At 45.5% G+C, this 20,344-nt stretch overlaps 2 protein-coding genes across 5 annotated transcripts in view; one reads left to right on the forward strand and one right to left on the reverse strand.

Moving 5' to 3' along the window:
• The window catches only part of WIPF3 (WAS/WASL interacting protein family member 3), a 62,487-nt gene extending 50,723 nt beyond the window's left edge, over nt 1–11,764 (forward strand). The window contains exons 8-9 of the mRNA XM_037837801.1: nt 6,926–7,002; nt 9,524–11,764. Coding sequence (XP_037693729.1) covers nt 6,926–7,002; nt 9,524–9,547 — 101 coding nt within the window. The 3' untranslated portion in view covers nt 9,548–11,764. The remainder of the gene's footprint in view (nt 1–6,925; nt 7,003–9,523) is intronic.
• Nucleotides 11,765–13,556: 1,792 nt separating this feature from the next.
• The window catches only part of SCRN1 (secernin 1), a 68,367-nt gene continuing 61,579 nt past the window's right edge, over nt 13,557–20,344 (reverse strand). For 3 of the 4 annotated variants that reach the window (XM_037836974.1, XM_037836975.1, XM_037836972.1), the window contains exons 7-8: nt 19,772–19,952; nt 13,557–17,631 (exon numbers count right to left, since the gene is read on the reverse strand). In XM_037836974.1, coding sequence (XP_037692902.1) covers nt 17,473–17,631; nt 19,772–19,952 — 340 coding nt within the window. In that variant the 3' untranslated portion in view covers nt 13,557–17,472. The remainder of the gene's footprint in view (nt 17,632–19,771; nt 19,953–20,344) is intronic. The other variant, XM_037836973.1, reaches the window with a different exon arrangement.

Genomic DNA, 20,344 nt, shown 5'->3' on the forward strand with positions numbered 1-20,344 from the left:
ACTTTCATAGACACCTCCTATGTGCTGACACTGTTCTAGGTGCTCAGTATGCCTTATTGTTAATCCTTAGTGCAGGGAGCTTCCAGGTGGGTAAACTGAGGTCCAGCAAGGTCAAGTGACTGGCTTCAGGCCTCGCAGCAAGTTAGACAGAGCCAGGCATTTTGAACCCAGCTCCATCTGATGCCAGAGCCAATGCTGCTTTCACTCAGCATGGTGCACTCTGCAGAAGATTTTCAGTCTGAGAAGGGATGTGATTAGCTCTGGGCTGAGAGAGAGAACCGGTGGCTGAGTGTGGGCTTGACCGGAGGAGGACAGGACTAGGGTCAGGGAAGGAGGATATTCTGAGAGTCAGTGGGAGGAGGATGAGATGGATGAGAGAGGGGCTCAGAGGCAGGGGGGTCAGGGTTTGAGGACCTAGGGCATGAGAGGCACAAGGGAAGTGGAGAAGCTAAAGACCCCCAAGTATCTGCCTTGGTCCATGGAGGAGCCAGAGGGGAGCTGGTTTCAGGAGGGAACGGCGAATTGTCCTTGGCCCTGGCCATTTGAGCTGCCTGAAGGGCTGCAAGGTGGAGATGTCTGGGGCAGGTGGAAGCACAGGGCACATGGGTCTGGGACTGAAGGGTAAGTCACGAGCTGAGACTAGATGTGGCAATCATTAGTTTAGAGCAACTTGGTATCTCCCAGAGATCAAGGACCATGGAGGCATTTAATAAATAGGATTTGACCCTGGTGATCTAGACAGACAGCAGAGGGGGGAAGTAAGGTATCCATTTACTATACTGTTATGAAGTTATAAATCAGGAATGTGTTGTCTGCTTTTCTTAATTTAATTCTTTATACTTGGGGGTCACTGTTAGAATATCTATGCTCTTGAAAAAGACACACTTAAGGGTCACGGTTACTGATTTATTCAAGCTCATTTCTTTCCCCTAAACCAGGGTTTGCTACAGTCCCTATACCAGGCTACTTCCCACATGAATGGAACTTGGCTGGCCCTGGAGGCTTTTGAGTTGGTGACCCCTACCCTAAACCAGGAGTCAGCAAACTTTTACTATAAAGGATCAGATATTAAATATGTGAGGCTTTGCAGACCATATGGGTCTCCGTCACAACTACTCCACTCTGCTTTCATAATGTGAAAGCAGCCATAGGTGACCCATAAATGAATAGGAATGGCTTTGTTCTGATAAAACTTTATTTACAAAAGCAGCTGCCCGCTGGATATGGTCTGCTGGCCATAATTTGCTGATACCTGCCCTAACCCATCCTAGAAAGACAGATTCTTAAAAATCTCATGCTGTTACTCAGCCTTGCTCAGTAATGTGTTGCGAGGTCCTTCAGCGTTTAGATTCAGTCATGTCTAATCTAGAGTGAGCTGCATTTTGAGCCCAGAGTGCGCAGTCCCCTTCCTGAGCATCAGAGGAAAACTGTGCCCCTCTCCACACCGCACACAGCAGGGCCCAGGCAGATGGCAGCTACACGCTGCTCCACCCTCTCTCAGAGGGATATTCAAACCAGTGCCCATGCACAAATAATCTCCTGAGGTCTAGGAAGGAGCAGTCAAAGAAAAAAAAAAAAAGAAAAAAATCTAAATGAACTGACATCTTGCAGACTAGAAAGGGCAAAAAGAAGATATTGTTTGGGCTGATGTGGCATTGGTAGACCGAAATACTTCAATAGCCTCCTAGCAAAATTGACTTAGTATATTTCTGCCCTCCCGGTGCGTGGTGGTGTAGGGCCTCAAGGACCTTGTTAATTATATCAGTGTGGATTATGAGTGATCACATTTCTCCTTACAGTTGTCCTCCTGCTCACTCTTGACCTGGTTCCCCAAGATTAAAGTTCTTCACGGTCTGGGAGAAATGTTATTCCTTTAAGATGAGTGTGCTCTCATGCTTTTTGGTAGCAGTGCTTGCTCTCTGGCTCTCTCCCTCCCTCCTTTCCTACCACACATGCACGCTCATACACACACTCATACACTCACACACACACGCACAGGAGCACACAAATACGCTAATGCTTAGCTCTTCCAGTAGCATCTTCGCTGTCTCCACTTTGCAGGCATTAGCTCTTATCTTTCTTTGGTAGGATGATTTTGCCTAGTTTTAAAAAGTGCTTTTTTCAAAAATGCATTAGGTCATAAATATGTGTGAACATAATGATCATCATCATATCAGCCCAGTAGTTGTAGCCCAGTGCTTCCTAGGCTGCCATAACAAATTACCAGAAATGGGATGGCTTAAAGCAACGGAAGCTGGAAGTCCAGAAGGGTTGGCTTCTTCTTGAGGCTCTGAAGGAGAGCCTGTTCCATGCCTGTCTCTCCTGGCCCCTGGGATTGCCAGCAATCCCTGGTGTTGCTTGCCTTTTAGATGCAGCCCTCTGATCCCTGCCTCCTCTCCACATGGGTGTCGTCTCTGTCTCTCCGTGTCCTTTCCTCTTCTTATAAGGACACAGTCATTGGATTCAGGGCCCATCCTCTATACAGGATGATCTCATCTCGAGATCCTTGGTTAATTTACATCCACAAAGGCCCTGTTTCCAAATTAGGTCACAGTCTGAGGTCTTGGCCGGACATGAATTTCGGGGGGACACTATTCAACCCACTACCAGCTCCCTCCTGCTGGGGAGATTTGCGTAAATGAATTCCCCTCAAGGGAAACTCATTATAGCAGAGGAAGAAAGGGAAAACAGATACCCAAAAGGTAACTGCAGCCTGGTTTCCCCAGCAAAACCACCTTCATCACAGTCATTTCAATGGGAAAGTGGCGGACTTCAAACTTGACTGTTTATATCCCAGCTCCTATTTTAAAATTGTTACTTTACACTTACAGTACAACTAGCCACCATTATTTCCACTAGTGAAGGAACTTCAGGCTCTGTGGTGACTTCAGCAGTACACGTGGTTCATGTCATAAAAATCAAAGGATGACTGTCCCGAGATGGGATCAGCAGATGTAGCACCCTGCAGGTGGGAGAGTAGTTATCTCAGCCGCATGGAGGGCAGTTGGGTAGCCAGGGCCTAGGCACTGTGTGCTTGCCTTTCCTTCTTCTGGAAACCACTCTCTTGCCACTCCTCCCATCTTTCCAGGTCTCTCCCTTATTCCTGCAAAGCCGGGAAAGATGCTATGACAGCTATAAAATATACCCCTTGATCTTCTCTGCTCCCTGGGCCATTTCTCTGCCCCTTACCAGCCAACACTGTCTCTACTTCCTCTCCTCCTGTTCTCTCTCAAGCTGGGTGAATTTTATTTTCTTTATGCTTTACTATTTTTTTCCAGGTTTTTCTAAAATAAATATATATTGCTTTTAATAGTCATTAAAACTTATTTTGAGCATCCAGATTATCAGAAGAGACAATATGATGAGCCCAGCCTGGGTCCGAGCCCCTGGGGAGAGGGAGGTGAGTTCCATGGTAGGAAGGGGGACCTCACAGGGGCTGTGGTTGTGGAAGGAACGATGGTTCTCTCCAGTATCAGCCTGACCTCGGACAGTGACAGCAGGGAGGAGAGGAAAGGCCAGAGGCAATTTCTAAGGTTTAGATCTGGCAGATACTTGAACTATCATTTCCAGTGAAACCTGTCATTTCTTTGACTTAGAGATTATGAGAAGCCTCCAATGTTATAATAGGAGAGGCCCTTTGAGGTCATCCAGCCCAATTCATTCATGGACAGCCGAGGGAATCGAGGCCAGAAGTTAAGTGACCTGCCCCTGGTCACAGAGTTAGCTGGTGGCAAAGCTGGGCTGGAGTCCATGTTCTTTGCTCCGTGTCCAGTGTTCTTGTTGCCTCTTCACTTTACACCATAGGGGGCTGAAGGTTGGAGAGGCTGTGCTAGCCCGGGGCTGACACTTCTGCCTGTACCTCACTAGAGCCCCCTTCCCTCCCAGCCCACCTCCCAGGCACTCCATGGCTGCTGGGGGTTCTGGGGAGACTCTCAAAGGGACCCGGATTTAATGGCCAGCCAAGGGGCAAATCCTTTCTGGACCTTCTCCCAGCCCTACTATAGTCATTCTCTTGTTGGTTGACCACAAAATGATTTTTTTTTTTCTGTCATGAAAATACCTCTGTGCCTGTTGAAAGGTAAAAGTCTTGCTTGGTTTACGAATGATGAAAGATAAAATTGGAAGCCAGCTTGGCCCCATGTTTCTTCAGCCCAAGCACGGACTTTCCTATTTAAGCAGGGCAGTTCAGAGAAGTCTTGCATCTTAGCGCCAGCAGCTCCTTCAGCTACGTGGGTGTCCACAGCTGTGTTAGGAGCCAGAGGGAGAAGAGAAGACACCAGGAGAAGCTAGCAACGTCCCCCAACCCATGTGCCCAGAAGTTACCTGGAAACTATGAGTGTGAGAGGAAGAGGAACCAGACTCTGTCCCCTGCCACTAGTCAGGCTGTCCTGAAAGTGGTTCAGGGCAGTGCTTTTCAAACTCAGGTTGTGACCAGTTAGCAAGTCATGCTATCAGGCGGCTGCAACAGCTTTGCTTTGTTTTTATGAAACAGATTAGAAAGGAGTGGAACAGAATAAAACTCTCTAAGTGCTTCACATCTTGTAAGGATAAATTTTGTTTTTGTAAAACGTATGATACATATATGAGTGTGTATATATGTACACACATATACTTACATAGACATATATGTAATATGTATACATACATGGCCATATTCATACATACATTACTCTCACTGAGTAGCGATATAAAGTAGACTTCATACAATGAGTTGTGATAATAAATTGTGTAAACAACTGTTTTTAGTGACTCTGAAATATTCTTCTGTGGGAAACCAGCCCATGTGAATGGCCCTCCTTTTTGAATTTAAAAGATGACAGGAAAAGATTTTAATGGCATCTTATGAGGAAAAATCCCTGAAGGAGATGTTTGGATTAAAAGCACCCTAACTCCCAGCCACCCACTTCTAGCAGCAGGGAAATTTCTTTTACAACAAGATGGATGGTTTGCCTTTCTCTTTTATGAAAAAGTTACTTTTCCTCTCTGCTCCTTTCCAGTGGTGTTTATGAAAACCAGTGGGACCTGCTTGTCTGAGAAGAAGCCTGTTTTATTGCCCAGGGGTTCTCAGACGGGGACGATTTTGCCCTCCAGGAGACCTTCGGCAATGTCTGTAGACATTTTTGGTTGTTACACATGGGCAAGGGTCTGGGGCTGTGTGCCACTGGCATCCAGTGGGTAGAGACCAGGGATGCCGCCAAACATCCTCCAAAGCACAGGGCAGCCCCTGCATCAAAGAATTATCTGATTTAAAATGTCAGTAGAGTCAGGATGGAGAAACCCTGGCCTAGATTTTCGTTCTTTCCCAAATGAAAGGCTTTTGTGTAGTGGACAGAAGTTTCTTAAATCTAACAATAATTTCCAAAGCTATACTGTCACACTGAAGTAGATCAGGGTCTGTATATCTGTCTTATTACTTTTTACTCAGTTAGTACACTGGCTAAGAATCTGACACTCCCTATGTCACTTGGCCTCAAATATTTTTGTCCTAGAACAAATGCATTCATAAATTTTTTAAATATTTCAATAAAAATTACAGTGCCCATTTGATTAATGTTTTATAAATTGGAAAGACCCTTCTAAATGATAGTTCGTTTTAAAAACTGTACCTTACCTTAAAAGAGTCTTATGATGATTTACATATGCTCCTTGTAGAGAACTTGGAAAGTACAGAAAACTATTTTTTAAAACAGGTTTTTAAAAATTAGTAATCCTACTAATCCAGAAGGAAACATGTTGGTATATTACTTCCAATTTTTTTATGGATTTTAAAAATGCTATACAATTCAATCTATATCTATCTGTATTGTATCTATCTATACAATACAAAATACTTAATTTCTATTCTGCTTTCTCCCCCTATATTATGAAAGTCTCCCCAAATTATTGAAGTCATTGTAAACATTCAAACAGCGGTTTAGCACTCCATTCCATGATAATGAGCCCTGGATTACCTAAGCACTTTTTGTTAAATACAAATTAGTATCAGTTTTTCACAATTGTAAGTAATCTGTGATGACATTTCTGCTTTTCATGTTGCTTTTTTTAAGTAGCACAGCAGTCTGGATTGTTCAGAGGACTTTGGCACATGGTTATTTATTCAGTCCATGAGAGAAGCAGGTCAGAAAAGTGTTGTACAAAATGCAGCAGAGAAGAGACACTAGGGGATACCTTTTGGAACCCCAAGAGTGTTCTGGAGTCCTTGGAAATGTGGATTCAAAAATTGACTAGACCAACAAAACCACGTATCTGCATTTGTGTGTGTGTGTGTGTGTGTGTGTGTGTGTGTTATGTAAGTAAATGCAAAAAAGAAAAACAAACCTGGAAAGATATATACCAAATTTTTAGCAGTGGTGACTCTGGGATAGAAAATTGGGATTGGAGGGAGGGGCAGACAGAGAAGAGGCACGCTGATGCTTTTGATTGTTTTATTGTTATTTTTTAAATCTTTGGATTCTTTAAATTCCTAACTCTGTAAACACATTTATATGTAACTTGTGTAACATTTAAACATAGTATTTCTAGAGAATGAGTTGGATCCTCATGGAACAGAAGCCTGATTTCTGTCAACAGATACTTATCTTTTACTCGTTTATTTTGCAACCATCGCTAGCACCATGCTTGGCACGTTGCAGGAATGGGCCAAATGAGCATGTCAGTGGAGGTGTTATATTTTGAGGTAAGAAGCCTGGATAGGCATTTAGGAGCTAGGCCTTAGCGTGTTCTCGCGCCTGTGCAGCCGCGTGTCTGTGACGTAGGAGACCGTGGGGTGTAAACACACAGTCCAGGTCGGGGAGTTCGAACGTTTTTGTTGATGGTCTCATGTTACCCTTGGTTCCTTTGCTGTTGCTTCAGCAAGTTTCTTCAGGCAGCGGGCACACCTGGCCCCTGGGCCCCTTGATGGCGGGATCCTCCCTGTTTCTTTCAGGCTGTACACCTGGTCCCTGGCTCCAGGCTGAGGCGGCTGGGCTGAGCCCCGAGGACATCAAAGGCAGAAATCCTCAGGTAACATGCCCCACGGGTCTCTGAAGGTAAAGCCAGGACTTCTCCTCAGGAGCACAGAAATTTTGAGGATGTGCTTCCTCCTTAACAGCTTAAAATTCTTCCTCCACCTCCTCTAAAAACCTCAAGGAAAGGCATTCCGCGGCCCTTTGTTTCAGGCTGGAATGAAACACTCGCAGATTCAAAATCTGAAGGGTGAAAGAGGGGCTTCCCTGGAATCACCACCGTATACAGAAGCAACTCTGGGAACTAAGAGCCCCTTCAGAATCCTTGGGCAAAAGTTCACTCCCCATTTCTTTCCTGGTTACGGTGGCTTGGGAAGCCAGAGAGAAAAGCCCTGTGATGCTGATGAAACATGCTACAGTGTTCTCACTCACCTACAGAAGGGTTTCTTTCATGGCTTCTTTCAGTGCCCTTGGGGTTTTTTACCCCCGTCAGTATTTACTTGATTTATTTTGGCTAAATTAGGTCACAATTCAAGTCCTGGGGGCTAGAGGAAATTGACAAAGCTAGAAGCGAAACCAGATCGGTGCTTGTGTGATCAGATGTCTTTGAAGAAACGCCGTCACTCCCACCCAAGGCCACGTGGACCAAAGTGCTGGTTAAGCCAGGAGAGGCTGTCGCTCACTGCACCTGAGAGGGTCCTTTGTTTCTCGTTCTACCCTGGTGTCCTCTTGTTCAGTTCTATGTGACCGACAAAGAGGATGGCCTGTTTTAATCTGGCCCCTTCTGCAGCTGTATCAGACCTCAGGGACAGTGGCATGAGAAGGGGGCATCTGGGGGCTCTCAGAAGCCAGGCCAGGCTCCTCGGAGAGCCAGGAGATGGCACTGCCTCTAGCAGGCATGCACCCTGCTTTTCTAATCACTGAGCAAGGCAGTAATCATTCTCAGATGCTCGCAGGTCCAAAACTGGGTGTATGATTGCAATTAAGGAAATAAGTATGTATGCATAGGAAAAAAATAAGACAGGGAGAATATATACACAAAATTGTTAACAGGCATTCCCTCTGGAAAATTAAGGCTGAATTTACTTTCTTCCTAGTGCATTTCTGCAATTTCCAAATTTTCTACAATAAATACATCACTCCTGTGATCAGAACAATTTAGTAATAATCATAATAGTAGTCCCCTACACTTATATGGCTCTTTACATTTTTTAGATCACTTGCATAGCATATCTCATTTGATCCTTTTAATAGTCCTATGATATAAATTGGAGAGAATTCTTTAATGCCATTCTGCAGAAAAGAAAACCGAACCTCAAGGGCTTAAGGAACTTGCCCAGGGTCACATGCCCAGACCTTCTAACTCTGTCCAGGGCTCCTTCCATGGTGACTCACTGCTTTTCCTGGCATGTGAGGATCACCAGGGACAATAAGAGTTGTCCTTACTGTCAACCATGGCAAGCCTGTATTGGACACCGTGCAGGATCCAGATCCGGTCCCCTGCCTCAAGGCAGGCACATGCCCAAATCACCCAAGACTGATGGTTTGTATTCCTGCCCATGAATGTCTAGTCAAGAATAGATCACAAAATCTCCCTTGGGCATCCCAGTCAAGAAGATCTACTTTTTGTCCAGCTGGATACCATCTTAATTCATTTCCACTTCAGAGAGACAGAAAGCAATCACCCAGAGAAATCACTGAGACCCAGTCATAGCAAGCTTTCTTCTTGGATGGGTACAGGGCATCCCAGGGGATGTTCAGTGCATGGGTGGAGCCCTGAGCTGGAAATCTGAAGGCCTGGGTTCCTTTCTCTCTTTTCCATTGCCATGTCGTGGGATCTCTGCCAAGCCCTTGGCTTTTCCTGAGCTTCCTGTCAAGAGAGTCTGCAGCTGCTTTGTCCTACAATTGTTGCCAAGATGGCATTGGGTCCCCACATGCCATCAAATGGATGCCTTGTTTCATCCCTTTCCCATCCATAATTCCTGTATTGGTTTCCTATGGCTGCCATAACCAGGTGGCTTAAAACAACAAAAATGTATTTTCTCACAGTTCTGGAGGCTAGAAGTCCAAAACCAAGATTTTGGCAGGGCCATGCCCCCTTTGATGTCTCTAGGGAAGAATCTGTTCATGCCTCCCTCCTAGCTTCTGGTGGTGACCAACAATCCTTGGCATTCCTGGGTTGTAGATCCACTGCCTCCATCTTCACAAGGGCTTCTTCCCTGTGCCTTGTATAAATGTGTCCAATTATCTCCTTCCTATAAGGAGACCAGTCATATTGGATAAGACCCACCCTAATCAACTTTGACCTCATCTTAACTGATCACATCTTCAAAGATCCTATTTCTAAGTAGGGTCAAGTTTTCAGGGCCAGGAGTTAGGACTTGAACATATTTTGGGGGATGACACAGTTCAACCCACATCAACCCCTTGGGTAAAGTCAGCTTCATGCATAGGGTGCACCCATCTCCCTGGCCCTTGCAGCCTTGCATTGATGAGCGAAAGCTGCAGGGCCCAGCCCCGAGGCTGTCTTCTGTGTGCGAGGACTTTTACCCAGGTCATGCTGTGTTGTGTTTCCACAGTTACCTCTAAAGACGCTCCGGTAAGAAGGCAGATGAAGCGAAGCTCCCGTGAGCCACCTGGGGTTCCCTGTCACAGGCTGCACATCCCCAGGAGATCACATTAGACCCCACCATACTCAAGATGTAATTCAGTTGACATACAGGCTCTGAATAGAGCATTTATTTATTGTAAATAGGTGGTTTGCATAGGCTTTAAATCAGTATTATAGTCAACTTTTATTTGAGTAACAAAAAAAAAAAAAAACCTTTTCTCCATTTTTCCAAATGCATCCTGGCGTTCGTCTGTCAGTACAGATAGAACCCTGTTCATTCCCCCATGGTGTCCAGTCCATGACTGTAAATACATGTGCGGGCTGGCCCTTGCTAGATTCTGAGGCATTTTTAGAAGAGTCTTTAGTTTTTGGGTAATTCCAAAGTCATAGTATCCACAACAGCTTCTTATTGGCATGATTTTATATTCTCATTGCACCAACTGCAAACTCAAACCAAATAATGCCTTATAAATGATGAGCTCAGAGAAACTAGCATGTCCCCTTCCCAGACAATGCCACACAGCCTCCAGTGAACGAGATGCCATGTCTCGCTTCTGTTTTGCAGTACAGGGATGATTTTTTTGCTGCCTAATGTAAATGTAACATAAAATACAGGCAAGAGTGGACTTGGTCCCACCCATGCTGACCACAGGGCCCCTTTTGTAACTGAATAATCCTACAAGTAGCCAATGCTCTTACTGTTTACAGCACCCCTTGTGCCCAAGGCTCAGTGACTTCCCTCCTGTCCCTTCCAAGCTCCCAGCCCAGCCTGGTCGCCAGGGTGAGACAAGCTTTGTGACATTTCAGTATTTTTCCCTGCAAGTTAGAAACATAAGCAACTTGTTATTATGGTAAACTACCCATTCTATCTCAGAGGTCTTTTTGTTGTTCTTTCAAGGGCAGGATTTCCATGGAAAATATTATGTGAAAAAGTAGAGACAAAAATGTACCCTGAAATATCTGCTTCAAATATCTGGTGCCCCAACCCAACCTTTAGAAAACTTGGAAGCACCCACCAGGCAAAACCCAGCTCCTTTCTAAGCTAAGAGAACCATCATTGGTCTGACAGTGTCTCGTTCCCTGTGGCAGGGGCTCTCTGTGGGGAGAGAGGTATGGAGTTCAGCCCACCCCAGAACATGGAAAGGGGCAGGAGCAGCTGGCACTGCTCTCACACCCTTTGTTTCGAGCTTGCTTACCACCTGACCCCAAATGCTCCCCATCCTTGGAGAGGACAGCTGTGATACAGGAAGGAAAGGAAATAGAATGAAACAGACTGATCCCGGCAGTGCTTAAAATAGCTGCAGTTTAAAGGAAATTGGGGAGAAAAGGGGAGGGAGGAGCAGTGAAAAATCAGTTGGCATTGGAACAACTCACACCTTAAAGATATCATGCCCAGACCAAGCCACCACCACCCCCCCCCCCAAAAAAAAAAAAAAAAATGGACATTAAGAGTTTTGGCAAGCCTGTGCCTGCACACAGCCAGCTGTTGCCTGGAGTAAAGATTTCCTACATTCTCATTAATGCTTTCCTGCATTCTTATTCCAGGTAGAGACAATTGAGCAGGGTTAAGTTCCCTTCTCTAGAGAATAAATCATCCTAAATTATAACAGCTAAATCAATGGAAAAAAGCTTTTGTAGGTCATCAGCTCTGGGCATAGCTGATTTGTTTTACTGGTTCTGGAAGGTGTTCAAAACGTCGAATTTCTTTATTTTAAAAGTATCCACTCTACCTCCCTCCCAGTTGTATAAACTAATTATAAAAACTTTAATTATCATGATTAAGAAAGCCCTAGACAAAGACAATTCCACCTCCAAAGCGGACGCCTGCTCTGATGAGGTGTTTATACATGTGTGTTCTGCACTGCTGGGATGGAAGTTAAAAATAAAGCTGTTCAAGGACAGAGGGAAGGAAAAAGCAGAAACCAAAAGTCACAATTAGTCAGACATCTCAGGAACCTGACGTCACATCTTCTCAAGACCGAACCACGGCCCTGGAGCTTACGGCCGGTCCACTAAGCTCCTTCTGACAGAACTGCTGTTCAGCCCCTTGACCATCATCTCCTGGGTAGAGACACCCCAGTCACAGCAACCCTGATGTCCCCACATTCTCGCTGACGCTCTAGTCTGTGATTCCCCCAGTGTATTTTATATTTATTGATGTTTATCTCTTCAGATTTCTTTGTACCTAATAAACTTTAATAAGTGGAAATACTTTTGTCTGTTTCATTGTTAAAAACACTGCAAATGTTTTTAAGGATTAGAAGGCCGTCTAAGGATGACAAGGTAAAATGGGTATGTAAACAGCACCCAGTGCTTGCTCTAATATAATGTTTTAGAAATGGGGTCTTTCTTTTCCAAGCTGACATTTCTGACTAAACAACATAATATTTTATTGATTTTCATCATTAACTAAACCTCTAGGTATTTGGAAAAGCCAACCAAATTAAAAAGACAGCTTTCTCAAATGTATTAAAGTAGATAATACTGTATTTATTCTGTTTTATTAATATAGAATGGGCAGAGTATTGTTTCTGAATTCCTCTAATATGTGTTAAAATGGAACAACTTTCAACTTAGAGTGCACTTAATCCACCTCCCCCTTCCAGCAAACACATCAGAAAAGCCTCCTGTATGATGCGGCATCATCTCAATTCCATTATGCTGTTTTCAGTATAATTTTGGAACATGGTCCAGGCGAGATGTCCATCTGCTAGGTAAGCTGGCTGAGGACTAAGGCTTGGAAAAACCTGAATCTTAGTTTTGCCTAATACAAATATGGGGACATAAATAACTTAACCAGCCCGTGCCTCAGTTTCCTCATCTGTAAAACAGGAACATAAATATTTACCTGACACATGGAAAGCCCTGAACCCCTGGGGCACGATCAGCCCAGGCATCAGCCTGCCCCACGCTCTGGGGATCAACCTGTGTGCTTGTCAACCCTCAGCTACCAGCGGGCTCCGCCGGCTGCTCCCCAGGCATTCCACTTAGAGGTCTGGTGAGCTGCTCAGCCACACTCCACCGGCTCTGCTCTTGGAGAGCAGCCATTAAAATTCATAGATGTTCCTGAAATGAATCTCATCTAGTCATTACTTTCAAATCTAGCTACTGCACACTTTGCATCAGAATTAGTTCAGGGGCTGAATTGCTTTACTTGTTTGCTGATGGGTGGAGGTGCAGATAAGCCCCTTTATGTCCAGAAGGGCCAGTTTGAGTGGGGAAGGAAAGGAAGGGCCAAGATAATTTACAAAGCAGATGATGAACTGCAAAGCCTTTGACTGTGGAAGGTGGCGAGGCAGCTATCATTTTAGGCACCCCTCGAGAAATTGTGTGCCAGAGGTGCTGCCTAGAGGGGTGAGGGGAGCAACTGAATGGGAAGGGCTGTGGGCTCCAGGGGCAAGTCCCAAATTCTTAGGCCATGCCCCGGGGAGCTTTGGCATCCTTCACGAACCTGCTCTGTCACCTTGGAGCATTGCAGGAGTGTGCTGTGTTTATGAAAAAAGGGCTGGGAACAGAGTGTAAAAGAGCAGTTCCTTTTCATCTAAACTAGGTGTTCATCTGACTTTGACACAGGCCACTTGTTACAGGTGACTGAGTCCTGTTTTCATAAATGAGACATCAGTTGCATTTTGTCTGTCACAGTGGAGGCAGGAGCCTGGAAGGGGTCTGACATTTCTGGGTCCCGGAGTGGAAGGCGCTGCCTTATTTCCTAAGTGGCACTTCCTCCTCTTTTGGAGCTGCTATACCTTTAGAATAAAGGCATGTTGCATGGATGGTACCAGCCATTCTGACAGACTTCTGAGTCTAGTGTGGCTTTTGTTTATTTTTAAAGAGTGAATTTATCCACAGAATGGTAGAAAATGGAGGAAAGCTGCTGAACTAATAGTGATTGAAAGTGTTAGCTGTTTGGGTTTTCTGATGTCAGAAAACTATGTCCCCTTTCAAACATTTTATATGTTTTGACGGATATCCACCTTTATTCATGAAACTCAGGACAGAAGAGGCCACTGGACATTCTTTCAGCATTTTTTTTTTTATTGTATGCTTGATGCATTTAGAGATGATTCCAAGGGCAAGCACTGGATGGGAAAGTTATCTAGTTCGTAGGTATTTGTACAAAAGACTGTTAAGACTACACGGTCATTTCCCACTGCAGGAAACAGAGAGGTTTCCTTTTCTTATTCCCTGCTGATAGCATTTTCCAGCTAACACATTTAAATTCTCACAACATGATTGCAAACATGTACATACTCATTCCCATGAGAAATCTGCATATGACATTTCGGGACCTTGGGAGTCAATCAGATAAAGCACATTTTGACACAAAGTATTGGAAGGGAGCTGGGATTTAGGACCATGGAGAATGAAATGCCACAGCTCTGGGGAAGCATCAGGCAGCCCTGTGACATCCTCCTTCCCCTCCAGACAAGGAGGGCCAGCTTGCTGAGTCTGCGCTCCCTCCCTCCCTCCTCCATATGCTTCCTTCCTAAAGCTGAGCACTCAGTGAGGACCTTCCCCAACAAAGGGCAGACGGGTCTTTAGTCACGGTGCAGTTAGCATTTTCATAACAGACACAGCAGTCCCACCTGGCTTCCTGCTGGGCCAGCCAGGGCTGTAGAACACCTCTACCTTTGTGGAGAGACATCAGTTAGGAAGCAAAGCAATTTGCCTGATGGATCATTATTTTTTATACCTAATGATTCAGACAAAAGAACCTCATAACTAAGATCTAAGAGGCTACACCTGCTGTGTTAGCTGGTAAGAAAAAGACTCCTAATAGTAACGCTGTGTTTGCTATCAGTGGCCAAAGGATCGCTGTAATTTTGATTATATCCTTCGTCTATTGACAGTTCCAAATCACCTTCAAGAATGAAAAAGTACTACTTCTCCTTTCCTGATTCACTTTTACCAGCGCCTCTGCCCTCCTTAATGTATGAGAGGGCCGCCTTCACCCGTGGTAAAGCCTCTCCCTAGACAGGATTGAACTAGCTTACATGTGGTTATGGTGGGGAGGGGAAGAACTTTTCTTTGTGGCCATGGCTTCTTTCTGCACAAAGCATGCACAGACACCCCCACATCCCCAAGCCTTAATAGATACAGAAATGGTATTCTAAGAAGCTATTTACACACTGTGACCTTTAAACATTGTTTTCCTATTTCATCTTGAATATTCATTTTCTCCATATAGCCTTTAGAAAAGCAATCCCCGGGGTTAAGAAATCATCCAATGAATGGTAAGCCATTTTCAAAAGCAAAGTCTGTTCATGCATTTAAAAACAAACATCCCACCAACCACAGCCTGCTCAAAATCCAACAATATATTTTGAGCTGTCGATATATGTAGAGAAAAGTCACTGTGAGTGAGTACAGCAGCAGCAGGTTTTGAACCCTCTTCTTGTCCCTCCCCACCTATCTCAATGCACAAAGACTGTCCGTTACCACTACTCAGTTTTTTACTGTACATGGACCACCTACGTGCCACATGGGAGAATCCATGCCCACTTTCACCTCTTCCAGGTGGTGCCAGCAGAAACTGCCACCCCCTCTGGTGATAAGACAGGGACAGCGGTGACACACAGCGTTAGCCAACACAATCTCAATTAAGACCCTTCTCTGCAGTGCTTCACTCAAGTATATGGCCTCCAACAGATGTAGCTGTTGTGTTTCCTACTGCATGGCTGGGTGATGGTAGGGCTGGCAGGGGTATCAGTGACCTCTGTGTGGCCCGCAGGAATGAAAGCAGGCCTCTGTGTAAGTTATTCTCACCAGAGTTCTTCTGATCAAACCTCGAATCAATCACCGTAGGCATCTCGGACATGTCAGGTCTGATGACATATTTCCATATGTCATGATCCCACATGGTGTAATTTTAGGGTGGCTTTCTGTATCATCTTACTTTCAATAACTGCTTTGCACTGCAGCCTCACATCCCCTCTGCAGGCAGCCTTGGGAGGGGATGAGGTACTGGAGTCATCCTGGAGCCTTCCCCTCTTGGCAGCTATAGACAGACACTCAAAATGGCCACAGAGGAGATGGTAAATCCAGCAACAGTGAAAGCCCAGGCAATTCTGCCCGCAACTCTCAGCACCACAAGCCACCATGATTGGTCGCCATTTGCTTTGTCAGTTGAAATATTCTTCCCATCTCTCTCCATTTGCAGTTAAAGATTTTACAACAGGGGATTTACGAAAACTACTGGGCAAAAAGCTCACGGCCCTCTTATACCCAGGCTCTTCATGGGAGTCAGTAGAAAAAGAGTTGTTCCGACAAAACCTCTGACCCTCACCTGGGTTCCTTACATTCCTAATAGCCTAGGACATTGCTGCTGAGAAGGAGTTTTTAACTCTCAGTCACTCCCAAGGCTACTGATACTCACAATATTTCCATTTGCCAATTCCTGTCAAGAATGATGAAGCTCAATCAGGCCCAAATGGCATGGCTGCCTCTGCCTCTACAGTGGTCAGGTGTCTACATATATTCAGCCGCTGTTCTCCCATTAGCTGCTCTATTAACACATACTTCTATGCATGCCTTCTGCCCTTGTCCATTTCAGGAGTGGGTGAGGGTTTCAGTAGATGGAGGTAAGCACCTCCTGCTCACCCCCTGCCCATGGTCAACCACCAGTCTGGAGGCAGCTACTCAGCCAAGCAGGGTATAGAGCAATGGGGGTGAGGGGGCCCAGGAAAGTCAGTGGTTCTTGCACAGCTTGTGGGATGTATCTGGCTGGGCAGGAAGGGTGGGGGTCGGGTTGTTATCTTGGAGCAAAATGCTTCTGCATCCACCTGTCGCTTTCTTACCCTCTGTCTTCCCAATGCTGAGACATCTGGTCTTCTTTGCCCGCTTTTCTATGCTCTGGTGGTCAGTCAAATCCCTTATGTGAACACTACGTTGGAAACAAATCAGTTTAATTAAAGCCTCTCTGCCGAGATAATGTAGTGACTGCCCTGATGCCAGCTACTTTAACTGGAATCTAAATAATCAAGGGTTTCTCTTTTTCCTTCCCTCATTAGCTAAGAGAGTTGCATCTGTGTGGGGTGACAGTATCCCACAGGGCCATTTAATTAGTCCTAGACTAGACGTTCATAAGCAGAACCAGAGTCATTTCCACAGGAGGCCCCAGCCATGTGGCGTGTCTGCTGCTCTGGAGGGAGAGCAGCTGTGACTTTGGGGTATCCTCATGGTGACTGGGGGGAGTCACTGGCATGGCTGCCTCTGCCTCTAAAGTGTGCAGGTGTCAGCCAGCCCAGGACTCCGGCTTTCCTGTGTGTGCAGGCAGTTCTACATCCACCACACGCAAGCACAGGGCATGGAAGACAAGTTCTTCAGGACCACAGAAACCAGGATCAAGTGGGGCCTGGAGAGGAGCCCCTTTATTCTTTTTCATTGATTTTGTCCCTCAAAAGACACAGAGAGCACGTACTCATTAGGGGAAGCCAGTAAGGATCCCCTGGGAATCCACTCACACCAGCCCGGGGCAGACAAAGAAACACCTTTTGTCAACCTGAAAGAATCTGTTACTGAGAGAAAACCAAGACTTTCAAAGCTTTTGCTCTTCCTGCAAATTCAGCACTGTGGAGACTGTCTTTCGGGGTTGGTGAATTCTGGCCCTCTCATGAAAAGGCTAACGTGTCCATTGTCACCGAAATACAGTAATAGCAGCTTAAAATCCACAACTGCACAACCCGACGACAGCAAAGGGGACTCGCGTTACATGGCAAAGGAGGGGGACATACATTGCAGAAGAAGGGGACGTTTGGAGATTCAAGGCAGAGCCCAAGCTAACAGTTCAATTTGGCTTCAGAAAAGAAGACCATGTCTTAACTTTCTCATTTTACTCAAACAGGAGAGTGGTTTGTTTTGCTGGTAATTTAGTAAGGTGGGAAGTTTCAAATAAGAAGGGAGACAGGAATGCTTACTTCACTTAAAGAACTTAATCTCCGTGTCAACACAGTCATAGAAGAGATCCCCCACTTCGGCGGGGTCCAGAGGGTCAGAGCTAGCCAGGATTCCTTCCATGGCTTCCAGGCCTTGCTTCTCCAGCTCCAACATGGTCTTCCTCAGCTCGCGGCCTTGTTCCTGAGGAGAGACACAGCTGCTTTACCTCCCAGCAACACGACAGGCCCCGGGGCTGGGGAGGGGGCCACTGCAGAGGATGCTGAAAGCCTCCCAGGGGGTCCTGCTGGCTTCCTGCCCACTCCCTTCAACCTGATTCCCACACTTCTGCCACAGGAATCATTCTAGAATGCCAATATGGTTATGTCACTGCCCTGCTCAGAATTCTTGAACAGCTCCCTGCAGCCTTACAGTAAGACCCAGACTCATTAGTGACATTCAGAAAAGGCCTTTTGTGACAAAATACCAGGCTCTCGCTTGCCCCACTCCTGCCCTGAACCCCATCCCCCCACATCCCCCTTCTTTTCAGCCAGAATGAATTAGCTGCATTTCTCCAATCCATGAGACTCTTTCTCACCACCGCACAGGTGACCCCACTCTCTGGGTGCCTTTCCTTCCCTCGGTGCCAGGTCAACTTGCACCCACTCCTCGGGCTTCTTTGGAAAGTCCTTCCTGATCCCTGGCCCCCGGGGAGTTAATTAGAGCCCCCTCCTCCAGGCTCCCACAGTGGTGCCTTTACTGCTGCCATTGCCCTCCTCTTCCCGCCATATAACAGTTTGCCTCCATAGCCGTGTTCCCATGGGACCACTGGCTCCTGGGGAGTGGGGGCTCGGCTTATCTTATGCCTAGGATATAGGCAGCATTTTCAGTAAATGTTTGGTGAATGAATAAATGGATCAATGCATTAACACATGCTGTGTCTCTCACCTATTCACCCTTTTTCTGAGGTCGTAAGATATCCTCCTTCTGAGTTGTAATCATTCATTTACAGTGAATGATAGTGAAAACTTTCATTTACCCAATTAGTCCCAGAACTGAGAAGCTGGTCTCACCACCCATCTACCACTTCCTAGCGCTGCCTTGACTCAAAGCAACAGTCATGTCTAAATTTTAAACCTACCTGACCTCATCATCTCAACTGTTTGAGTTTCATAGAATAGCCCAGAAAACACAGCCCGTTCTGTCTCTGCTTTCTAATTGCCACACATCCATAGAACCACACACCACCCAGTGACTCTTTTTAATCTCCCTGAGCTTCCTGTCATCCACCTACAAAATAGGCAGTGTCAGGAACGAATTTGGACAGCTCTGGAGAAAACACATGCATGGAGCCAAGGAAATGTTTGGCAGGGAGGACAGATGCAAAAAAAAAAAACAAAAACGAAAAATAAAAAACAAAAAACAAAAAAAACTGTTGACTTTTACATGTCAAAAAAGTCATTTTTGTGAAATAAAAAAACAAGTTCTATGAAAAGCAGGACAGCCCTTCTCAGAGACACTTTCGAATTCATTTGGATTTACTGCTGATGTCCTTTTTTTATATCATTTCTATATAGTCCATCACGCTGAATGTAAGAAAATAAGCTCTCCCAAGTGCACCCAAAATGTGTGCATCAGTTTACTTAAAAGACGTTTTTTGTTTTTTTGTTTTGTTTTGTTTTCCAAAACAAATTGGACCTATTATAAGTTGTTAAATAGATGCTGAGGGAAGCAAATGATCCTCTAATGAGCACATTCCATCTTCCTCCCTTCACTGAAAACTCCTGTTAGTATGGGCTTAGATCTTATATGAAAACCAATCCCTCATGGCTGCTGTGGGCAAGGCTAAGAGCTGCTGGGGGACATACATTGGGTGTTTTTTTGTTTGTTTGTTTGTTTGAACTGATGTCTTGTAGCTTTATTAACCAGGTCTTTGGACAGGGTTGCATTTTGAAGAATTACTTTTTTAAAACGTTATAATTGCTTCTTTAAATAAAGTGTTGCCAACTGCACATCTTTTTACCCCCAAAAGCATGCAAATAATTTTAGACAGCAGAAAAGCAGCTGTCCCTACTAGAATTCCACATTTCTATTTCTCTTTGAAACAGTAAATGAAAGAGGGATAGTTGTAGCCCATTGAGTTCTAGAATAACACCAAGAGGGAAGGCTTTGTTTTGTCTGGTTTCGAGAGACTGAGTAGGAAAATAACACCAGCATTCTAGGAGCGGTCTCAGGAGCCTGGATTTCAGGGAGAGGAGGAGGAGGATGCATGTGGCTGCTTTCCTGCCTCCTCTCCCACTGACCTCGCCCCCACCCCACCCCTGGGCCCGCACCCAAACCCCACCTGGTCACTCTCGATGACAGCGCGTGCCCACTCGTGGGCCTTGTACAGCTCGTGCCGGCGGTCTGGCTTCTCCTGGAACCGAGGCTCCTTTCTGGCAGGGTCATCGTCCCCAAAACACGGAGACTGTGCTTTGGGGACAAGTTTCACATCTTCCACAAAGATGAAAGGCTTGAATATGGACCTGGAAAGAGAGGAGAGGCACTTTAGCCAGGCTCAGGGTGGGGCTTAGGGACACCCAGAGGTCCTCCCATTCAGCAAGCATTTCCTGAGCCAACTGAAGATGGGGCAGGGGGACAGGCATTCCCAGAGAGGTACAGCTTCGTATTATGTCAGTAAAGCTACAGCCACATGCAAGACTCAAAGTCTTCCATTTACAGGGTGGAGACATCAAAACAGACTTTCTTTGTTCTAAGAAAACATTTGAGAAGCCCCTTTTGGTTATATAAAGTAAGGGACCTAGAGATCCCTGGGGGGACCCAGTGTTCTAAGAAAAGGGTCTAATGGGCCATCTATTTGAGCTGGAAGAGGTTTGCCTTTTTCTCTACCATAGTTTGTTGGGAAGTGGCCTCCTGG

This window comes from Choloepus didactylus, chromosome 5 (genome assembly GCF_015220235.1).
Source record: "Choloepus didactylus isolate mChoDid1 chromosome 5, mChoDid1.pri, whole genome shotgun sequence".
Lineage (NCBI taxonomy): Eukaryota > Metazoa > Chordata > Mammalia > Pilosa > Megalonychidae > Choloepus > Choloepus didactylus.